The sequence below is a fragment of the Aquarana catesbeiana genome, linkage group LG03 (genome assembly GCF_042186555.1).
Source record: "Aquarana catesbeiana isolate 2022-GZ linkage group LG03, ASM4218655v1, whole genome shotgun sequence".
Classification (NCBI taxonomy): domain Eukaryota; kingdom Metazoa; phylum Chordata; class Amphibia; order Anura; family Ranidae; genus Aquarana; species Aquarana catesbeiana.
In genome coordinates, this window is record NC_133326.1 from 730,208,002 (window position 1) to 730,218,708 (window position 10,707).

The 10,707-nt window shown below is 45.7% G+C and overlaps 1 protein-coding gene across 1 annotated transcript; it reads right to left on the reverse strand.

The window, feature by feature from the left end:
- Positions 1 to 8,406: 8,406 nt before the first annotated feature.
- Positions 8,407 to 10,428, reverse strand: LOC141133802 (E3 ubiquitin-protein ligase TRIM11-like). Its single transcript, XM_073623359.1, has one exon. It carries the CDS (start codon positions 10,332 to 10,334, stop codon positions 8,691 to 8,693), a length of 1,644 nt encoding a protein of 547 aa, XP_073479460.1. The 5' UTR covers positions 10,335 to 10,428; the 3' UTR covers positions 8,407 to 8,690.
- Between the last annotated feature and the right edge of the window lie 279 nt (positions 10,429 to 10,707).

Consider the following 10,707-nt stretch of genomic DNA (forward strand, 5'->3'; position numbering starts at 1 on the left):
CCAGACCTGAAGTCTGGTATGGATTTTAAGGGGAACTCCGCGCCAAAAAAAAAAAAAAAAACGGCGTGGGGTCCCCCCAAAAATCCATACCAGACCCTTATCCGAGCACGCAACCTGGCAGGCCGCAGGAAAAGAGGGGGGGACAAGAGTGCGGCCCCCCCTCCCTCCTGAACCGTACCAGGCCACATGCCCTCAACATTGGGAGGGTGCTTTGGGGTAGCCCCCCAAAACACCTTGTCCCCATGTTGATGAGGACAAGGGCCTCATCCCCACAACCCTGGCCGGTGGTTGTGGGGGTCTGCGGGCGGGGGGCTTATCGGAATCTGGAAGCCCCCTTTAACAAGGTGACCCCCAGATCCCGGCCCCCCCCCTGTGTGAAATGGTAAGGGGGTACATAAGTACCCCTACCATTTCACGAAAAAAGTGTCAAAAATGTTAAAAATGACAAGAGACAGTTTTTGACAATTCCTTTATTTAAATGCTTCTTCTTTCTTCTATCTTCCTTCATCTTCTGGTTCTTCTGGCACTTCTGGTTCTTCTGGTTCTTCCTCCGGCGTTCTCGTCCAGCATCTCCTCCGCGGCGTCTTCTGTCTTCTTCTCCTCGGGCCGCTCCGCACCCATGGCATGGGGGGGAGGCTCCCGCTCTTCTCTTCTTCTCTTCTTCTTTTCTTCTTTTCTTCTTTTCTTCTCTTCTTCTCTTCTTCTTCATTTTCTTCTCCGGGCCGCTCCGCAATCCATGCTGGCATGGAGGGAGGCTCCCGCTGTGTGACGGCGCTCCTCGTCTGACAGTTCTTAAATAACGGGGGGGCGGGGCCACCCGGTGACCCCGCCCCCCTCTGACGCACGGTGACTTGACGGGACTTCCCTGTGACGTCACGGGGAATGCCACAGGGAAGTCCCGTCAAGTCACCGTGCGTCAGAGGGGGGCGGGGTCACCGGGTGGCCCCGCCCCCCCCGTTATTTAAGCACTGTCAGACGAGGAGCGCCGTCACACAGCGGGAGCCTCCCTCCATGCCAGCATGGATTGCGGAGCGGCCCGGAGAAGAAAATGAAGAAGAAGAGAAGAAGAGAAGAAAAGAAGAAAAGAAGAAAAGAAGAAGAGAAGAAGAGAAGAGCGGGAGCCTCCCCCCCATGCCATGGGTGCGGAGCGGCCCGAGGAGAAGAAGACAGAAGACGCCGCGGAGGAGATGCTGGACGAGAACGCCGGAGGAAGAACCAGAAGAACCAGAAGAGCCAGAAGAACCAGAAGATGAAGGAAGATAGAAGAAAGAAGAAGCATTTAAATAAAGGAATTGTCAAAAACTGTCTCTTGTCATTTTTAACATTTTTGACACTTTTTTCGTGAAATGGTAGGGGTACTTATGTACCCCCTTACCATTTCACACAGGGGGGGGGCCGGGATCTGGGGGTCACCTTGTTAAAGGGGGCTTCCAGATTCCGATAAGCCCCCCGCCCGCAGACCCCCACAACCACCGGCCAGGGTTGTGGGGATGAGGCCCTTGTCCTCATCAACATGGGGACAAGGTGTTTTGGGGGGCTACCCCAAAGCACCCTCCCAATGTTGAGGGCATGTGGCCTGGTACGGTTCAGGAGGGAGGGGGGGCCGCACTCTTGTCCCCCCCTCTTTTCCTGCGGCCTGCCAGGTTGCGTGCTCGGATAAGGGTCTGGTATGGATTTTTGGGGGGACCCCACGCCGTTTTTTTTTTTTTTTTTGGCGCGGGGTTCCCCTTAAAATCCATACCAGACCTGAAGGGTCTGGTATGGAATTTAGGGGGAACCCCACGTCATTTTTTTTTTTAAATTTTGGCCGGGGTTCCCCTTAATATCCATACCAGACCTGAAGGGCCTGGTATGGAATTTAGGGGGACCCCCACGTCATTTTTTTTTTTAATTTTGGTTCGGGGTTCCCCTTTGGGGAATTCCCATGCCGTTTTTATCAATGAACTTCTATGTGTATTGTCGGCAATGCAATAGCCGCGGGTAGTTTTAAATGAGTTTTTTCCTTCAAAATGTCATTTTGCTGTCAGACTGTTCTAAACACAGGAAACATGCGCCCCTTTACAGGCACACTATAGACACCCCCCAGGTACGAAATTTAAAGGGATATTACACTTTTATTGATTGACTTTAAGTATTATTAAAATCACTGCTCCTGAAAAAACGGCCGTTTTTAAAACTTTTTTTTGCATTGATCCATGTCCCCTGGGGCAGGACCCAGGTCCCCAAACACTTTTTATGACAATAACTTGCATATTAGCCTTTAAAATTAGCACTTTTGATTTCTCCCATAGACTTTTAAAGGGTGTTCCGCGGCATTCGAATTTGCCGCGAACACCCCAAATTGTTCGCTGTTCGGTGAACTTGCGAACAGCCAATGTTCGAGTCGAACATGAGTTCGACTCGAACTCGAAGCTCATCCCTATTAGAGATGTCAGGGATAAGTTCTTTCATGAAAAGCTTCACTGTGTCATGAACATTAGTTACAGCCTCAGGGATGCCTCTTATACGGAAGTTACATCTCCGGTTACGATTTTCTAAATCGTCGATCATCCCTAGCGTGATATCAAGTTGATCCTGCAGCAATTGAATGCAATCAGTGTTCTGGTTGGTGCGCGCTGCTGTGTGATCTACTGCTTGTTCGATCACATCTATGCATGCCCCCAAGCTCTGTAAATCAGCCTTTATAGAAGTGGTAATTTGCGTAGCATTCTGGGCCAGGCCTGCAGCTAGCATATCTGAAAAACAGTTCAGGAGCTGGGCCATGTCTGTCTGGTGGGGAGAGTTGTGAAGAGCAGCCTGCTGTGTGGCTGGGGATTGGATGGAAGCATGCATTGTGGGGATATGAAGCATATCAGACAGGGCTCTGTTGAAGAGGGAATCTGTGCTGGTGGGGTATACAGTCTTAGGTGATTTAGTACTCACGGAAGACTCCGATGTGGGGGTGGCAAGCTGATCATCTGCAGGGATGTCTGCAATGGAGTCTCCTTCTCCCATGTCTCCGTGTGAGGAGGCCGCGGCCGCCATCTTGGAAGCAGTGGGGGCGAGCAGGCCAAAGGTAAGTTGCTGACTGACCGCTGGTTTTTGAGTGCGGCTCTGCATATATAAATGTGACCACGACCGTCCTCTACCAGGGGGTATCAAGCAGGAGGGGTTCCGCTAATGGTATCTGCGTCTGGGGACCGCGGAAGGCTCGGCTGGGACGGAGCTCCCGTTCAGTGCATCTTCCCGGAAGTCCCGCGCATGCGCACTCTATTTGTTTACCCTCTTTTAATATTTTTCAATCAATACTGTTTTTTCAATTTATTAAATTTTTTATTCTTTATTTTTCATGTGTGGGCATTAGGCCCAGACATGCTCACACTGATTAGGGTTATGAATTAATCATCTCTGGATATCTATGCATTGAGAGATCTTTGATTCCTTGCCTTTATTTTAATTTTAGTTTGCAATTTATATTCATTACGATTCGCCACGGATCTGACTATTGAATTGCTTGTAATAACCTATATGGCCACCGGGTGGCTCTTGCTCCTCACGAGTGTGTCCCCCTGGGCTTTTACATGGCACTTCCGGCTTTGCTGCAAACCACGACGTCTGCCGTCATCTCCTGGTTTATGGCTCTGTCGGTGTTTGCCCTCCATCCGGACCTTAGTTACACACTGGGTACATTCAGTTTTGCTCCTGCTTCTCTGAGCAGGTACATAAACTTGGACGGTTTTACTAATCTTTTATATTTTATTTCATTTATTTTTTTACGTATATTTGCAGGCCACTGGTGTTCAACAGTGGCTGTTTCTTTGTGTCTTTCACATAATGACACAGATTTGTTTCAATTCATTTATTGCCCGATCGGGGCGTTATTTTGTCACGTTACTGGCATTTATTTTATGTTTTCCTGGTCTCTGACCCTACAGTCTGTTTTCAAATCAGGAAGGCTTTGTCCTCTCTGTTTGATGGATTCGATCCTTACTTAATGTGAGTGCAACTGCGCATTCTGAGCCATTCATTGTCAAGGACTCAGGCATATTGCGCATGTCCGCCGATGTAATAGAACTCAGAGCGAGGCTTGGCTAGGTTGTTGTGCTATAAAGGGAGGTGACGCATCGCGCCGCCCCGCCCGTGCCCCTGGACGACGTAACTCTATTACGAAACGAGGCGTAGGGCGGAGCGATGCGTTTGAGTCACCTCTCATTGCTGTTGCGGTTACCAGCAGGACGGGTTGTCTGTGAGCTTCCGGCCGGCGCTCCAGACATTTTTAGGTGCTTACTTTATACTACCTAACTAAGGTTAATGGTTTTACACTATTGGAGCCTTTTATTTTTCATGGTATATCCACTCCACTGCGGGTTGGTGTCCCAATACCTACCAGCTTGAATACCTCCACTACGGCAATAAGGTCCTTGTTGTGCCACTACATTCCAAGGCTCCTGGTTCATCGGTTGTGATCCGGATTATCATCCTTCTAAACAGCTTTCTCTGATCCTCTGTAGCGGGGGATCATGAGTTTCTGGTAAGAGGCCATTGTTTACCTATGGTGGTGGATCAAGCACTCTTCTCTATATACAGCAGAAATCACAGTTTATATGGACTTTTTTTATTTATCACATTGGTGATTTATTTTTATGCACATGGACTTATGTTTATTATTGGTACTATTTCACATCAAGCAATGTATATTTGATGGACTGTTACTTTGTCATCACTTGTATCTAGTCTGCCTAATTTGTTCATTCACATACTTTAGGAATCATTGTGGATTGGTGATCATATGCATGGTCATGAGTCCTTTTTAGCGCAATTCCAATTTTTTCTAATTCTATTTTCACCGTGTTTATGTTGCATAGAGGAATTGCAGCTTATTATTCTGTTTTTTTTGTACACTTCACCTAAGTGCAGTTTCTTCCCCTTTTTTTCCTAATTAAATTGGAGAGGCTGGGAGGGTGGCAACTTCATCGCAATCTCTAAAGTATAAAATTGAGATCTGTTGTCATATTTGAGGGGTCCTGTCTATGTGGGGGGTATGCACCCCTGTGCCTTTAAGGAGGGGTGGGCTCCCTCCAGGCTCACCTGCCCTCTTCCTATTTATTATAATGCACGTGCTTCCACTGTGAAGGCTCTTAAATTAGATGAGTTATGACTACAGAAAATATTGGGGTGCCTTGATGGAACTCTGTAGATTACTTGTGTATTTCTGATGTGTGCAAACTAAACCCCTCTCTTTCCATCACCCCTCTTCTCCACTCTGTATATATCACCCTCCCTCCTGTCCTCTCCCTAATACTGCTCCTACCAACTCTTTCACTCCCACATTACTTCCCTCATTTTGGATTTTTTATACGGATTTTGTTGTTGGAAAATTTGAGATCCAGATCTCAAATTTTGTTTGTTGGAAATACGAGGGAAAATGTCCGATGGAGCCTACACATGGTCGGAATTTCCGACAACAAGCTCCCATCGAACATTTCCTGTCGGAAAATCTGACCGTGTGTACGGGGCATAACAATAACTTACAAAGCCATCCACAACTTGGCCCCCAGCTACATCACTAAGTCTCAAAATATCAACCAAACTGTTCTCTTTGTTCCTCGCAAGACCTCCTGCTCTCTAACTCCCTCATCACCTCCTCCCATGCTCACCTCCAGGACTTCTCCCGAGCCTCTCCCATCCTCTGGAACTCGCTACCCACATTGGTCTGACTTTCTCCTACTATGTCAACTTTCAGATGATCCCTGAAAACTCATCTCTTCAGAGAGGCCTATCCTGCCCCCACCTAACAACTGTACATTTATTTTCTCTATCAGCCCATCCCCCACAATTATTACCTTTTGTGTCTCTTGACCCTCCCTCTAAGATTGTAAGCTCTAATGATCAGGGCTCTAATTCCTCCTGTATTACACTCTAATGGTAATGTCTGCCTTCATGTTGTAAAGTGCTGCGTAAACTGTCGGCTATATATAAACCCTGTATAATAATAATAATAATAATAATAATAATAATTTCATAAAGAAGAATATTTATTTCACATTAACATTTCATTTCCTAATTCTCCCCCATCAGCAGGACACATCTAGTGATTATAATACACCATCACATGATACATTATATTAGGATCCATTATAAAAGTCATCACATAGAATTCTATTGGTGATCCATTCTATGGGGACACATTATATTGGGGACACATTCCAGTTCTAGTAATCATACATTATTATAGTGATATCATTATATTAGTGATAAATCACATTATTTCTTTCATTAGTAAATCTTGGGATCATTTCTTCATATATTTCCTCTGAGATTTTTCCATCAATTTTCATCTCTTTCTATTTGTAGATCTATTATTTATTTATATTTCTTCGCACAATAAAATAATCAATAGAATAAACTCATTGTAAGTGTATTAATAATAAGGAATGAGACAATCTACACATTATAATCTGATAGAAAGATAGATTTGTTCTTAAAGGGCCAGTACACCTCTATCTATACTTTCCACATTGGTTCCCTCGGCAGCCATTTCTTTACTATGACATCACAGCTCGGACACAGACAATAAGTCATATTACACTCTGTGCTCTCTCTCAGCTCCGGCACTCTATACAATTCATCACCATCCCATCTCACTATACACAGTGCTCATATACTGGGAGGAGCCATTAGAAGTAATGCCCCGCCCATTCTATAGGTGACACAGGAGCCGTACACACCCATTTATAATTTCCTTTTGTTGTTCCTCCATCTAAGTCCTCACTAAGTCCCCAGTTTCCCGGGTATTGAGGGATCATGTGATGTTCTCCCACCATACAGTGATCAGACCTGAGCGGCCAATCACAGGACTTACATACTGTCACATGATGGAGGGGTGACATCATCAGTCCTGTGTAAGCTCCGACATGACCCACCATGTATCTTACACGGGTGAGGACTCAGGGATCTGACATGGATTGATGGGGGGCTATGAAAGGGGATAGAAGAGGATGGGGGGGAGGGGCTGTGACTGCCTTAAGTGACCATGTAGAATGTAGTTTGATTTGACCGCATTTTTTTGCCACGATTTTTGTTTTGCATTTTTTAATCTACCCAACAACAAATTTGCTAAGATAAAAAAAAAACACAAAAGCACAAAGCGCGGCAAAAACGCGGTAAAATGACATGTTCAAAACACAAAAAGCACTGCAGAAACGCTCAAAAGCAACAGACTAGATGGGAATCGAACCTAAAAAATTCCCCTGACACTTTCCAAAAATGCAGAGGCACAAAAATGCATTGATGTGAACGTGTTCCATAGGGATCCATGTTAAAAAAAATGAAAAAACACATTGGAGTGAATGGAGCCTTCAACACAAAAAAGGTTTTTGCTTTTTATGGTTCAATAGACTTCAATGAAGAAGCTGCAGAAAAGCATGTAGTGCGTTTTTATAGAGATTTTACTGCGATTTTGCCGCAATTTTTATTTTTAAATCTAACCAAACAGCAAATTATCTAAAAAAAATAGAATAAAAAACCCTAAAGGGCAAATAGTGGTAAAAAACCTGCGGAAAGCTCAGCAAAAAGCACATTAGAAAGTCTGAAAAGCAACCTGCATAGGTGTGAATGGAGCCTTAGTCTGGGATGAGACTTGTGGGATGCGGGAACCAGTGCGATTCCTGTGCGGGTTCCCTCATCACACCTCAATCACCGGACGTTCACACTGACATCTGAGAACCGCTGCGGGGGGTCAATGGAAAGTTAATGACACCCCCAGATCACTTCGCAGATCGCAGTGCAAACGCTGAAATGGCGCAGGAATCGGATTGTATAGATGTGACACCCAATGTGATCCGATTCCAGTGAGGACCAAAAAAAGGGTCCGGCACCATTTTGGTGTGAATGTGATTTCAGTCACACAGTTTGTACGGCTGAATTCACATCACACAGACATGACATGTGATCTGCACAGCAATGTGATCCCAGCCTTAGAGAGAATTCCTCTCACTTCCTGTCCTGGTGACAACAATACAAGGAGTGAGAGAAATCTGTACAGGGACACAGACATATAAACATCTGACAGGGGCTCTAAACCTTCCCCTTCCTTATTATACTAAACATATCATTCTTATTTCATTCTGTGTTCATGTTGGAGAGTTCCCTCATTTCCTGTCTAGATAAATGTTGTTACTGGGACAGGAAGTGAGGGGAAATCTCTGTAATGGAGCGCCGGATAGAAGAAAAAACCTGGCAGGGGATCTAATCCTGACCCACTCTGCCTAAAAACAGTCTGGGCTCTCTGATCACATTTTTTTCTTCCAGTAATAAATCTCTAGATGACGTCTTCATAGATTTCCTCTCCGATTGTTCCATTTATTTCCATCTCTTTGTAGTATAGATTGTATGGAGGGGGAGGGGCAGAGAGGAGAGGTGAGATAGATAGATAGATAGATAGATAGATAGATAGATAGATAGATAGATAGATAGATAGATAGATAGATAGATAGATAGATAGACAGACAGACAGACCAATAGGAACATGTTATTGTTATTCCAATAATTGGACAGATATTCTACCCAATCACAGCGATCAGTAAGAAATCTCACATTTATTTATAGTAGAAAAACTTGCAGGAAGCCCCGCCCACTGCTATATACTATTGGATGAATATTAAATGAATTCCCCTCCTTCATCTGACATCACCAGACTGTGGGCGGAGTTTTCACATCTCCCGCCTCCCCCCACATATCTTTATACAACCTCTCCATACACGTATCCCAGCATGGAGGGGCTCAGTGAAGGTGGTGGTGAAGGTGTGGAGATGTCGGATCCGGTGACACAGATCATAAAAGGAGATCCGCCCGGCCTCATAATCCAGATATATCCTGACTCTGTTACTGGAGAGATTGGTGGGTATGAGGGTCTTTAAACGGTCATGTATCACAGAATACTGATTACCAGACCTGACCAACCCCCAGGACTTCTTATTATATCCAATCACTGACTCCACCCCTCCCCTCTCTATACCGGGGTAACACATCCCGACTATCCATTCATCTGACCCCCCGACATCCACTTCCCAGTAATGTCTCCCTGAGGAGAAACTCTGACTGCTCATCACCTGAGGATAATTCTGAAATCTCTCTGGTGTTTCTGGGCGATTCTGGTTTATATCTGACTTGGATACAGTTTTCCTGTCATCTGATATCTGTAGATATTTACCAGTTGTGTTTCCATCCAGTAATATGTCTGCAGCTCCCTGTATATAGTATACATTTACCTCTGTTATTATATCAGATAAACCTGTGTGTAAGACCCCCGTCACATCCAGACCCCCTCCATCATGGAGGAGTTCCTCATGTCTTTCTCTGTCCTCATTATCTCCATCCTCAGTATCACACAAGTCACCTGTGTCTGATTCCTGTAAGACAGTCAGTGGATCCGTCATGTTACACAGCTCCTCAATGTGACGCAACTTCCTGGACAGCTCCTCCTTCTTTATTTCCAGATCCCGGATGGAGATGGAGATCCGCTCTGCCCTCCCGGAGATTTCCCTCAGGATTCTCTTCTCCAGGTCTTCCAGACGTCTCCTGAGATCTCTAAACAGGGCAGTGACTCTCTCGGTGTCACCAGCTGCTTCTTCTTCTACTTTCCTCCTGTGTTCCTGCAGACTCTGGACTCTTTCCTCTGTCTCCTCTCTCTTTGTCAGAAGTTTCTGCAGAACATTCCTCAGTGTCTCCTTCTTCTTCTCAGAAGCCTCATCCAGTGACTTCATCTCATGTCCTTTATGTTCTCCAATCACATAACAAGACATACAGGCACAGCTACCATCCTCAGTGCAGAAATACTTCAAAACTTCCTTATGGACGGAGCATTTCCTGCTCTCCATGGACAAGGTGGGGTCACATAAGATGTGTTCTGGGGACTTGTTGTGGACTCTCAGGTGTTTATCACACAGAGAAACCTCACAGAGCAGACAGGATCTAACAGCAGGTACAGGAGAGTCCACACAGTAAGTACAGAAGACCCCGGACTCCTCCCGATCTGGGTGAGCAGACAGGAAACTCTCTGCTATGTTACGTAGTTTCATGTTCTTCTGCAGTGCAGGCCGATCCGGAAACTTCTCTCTACATTCCGGACAGGAATATCCTCCAGACCCCTCCTGTGTATCCAGCACATGATCAATACAGACCCGGCAGAAGTTGTGACCACATTTCAGGGTTACAGGATCTGTATAAATGTTCAGACAGACGGAACATTCCAGCTCAGCTCTCAGATCACCAGACGCCATCGCTGACAGCAGAAGAGAAACGAAACTGAAAGTCTCTGACACCAGAGAGGAATGTGGATGGGGGAGGGGTGACATCCTCCTACACAGGGTGAGGCTGTATGAATATTATAGGACACGGAGATCAGAGTACAGAAGGGAGAAGATTCGTTTTGCAGTAGTAAAGTGAGGCCCGGAATGATGGAAAGAAGAGGAATAGTGCAGGGCCGGGCATGACAGTGTGTCTAGTGACACACATAGGGTTAATGTTTCAAGGAAAAGTGTGGGAGGAGATAACAGGAAAGTAGGGAGGAGTGGCCATATAAAAGAGGGGAGGAGCAAAAACGGAACAGTGTGCTGGGAAGGAGACAGGAGGAGGCAGAATTTCTCTGCTCCTCAGTCACAATGGCGGACGTTGAGGCGATTTTGGCGCGGTTGCGGCAGGCGGCGGCGGCGAATGGATCCGACTGGC

Coding starts and splice junctions, on each gene's coding strand:
- LOC141133802 (XM_073623359.1), bottom strand. CDS start 10,334: ATGTCACCCCTCCCCCATCCACATTCCTCTCTGGTGTCAGAGACTTTC.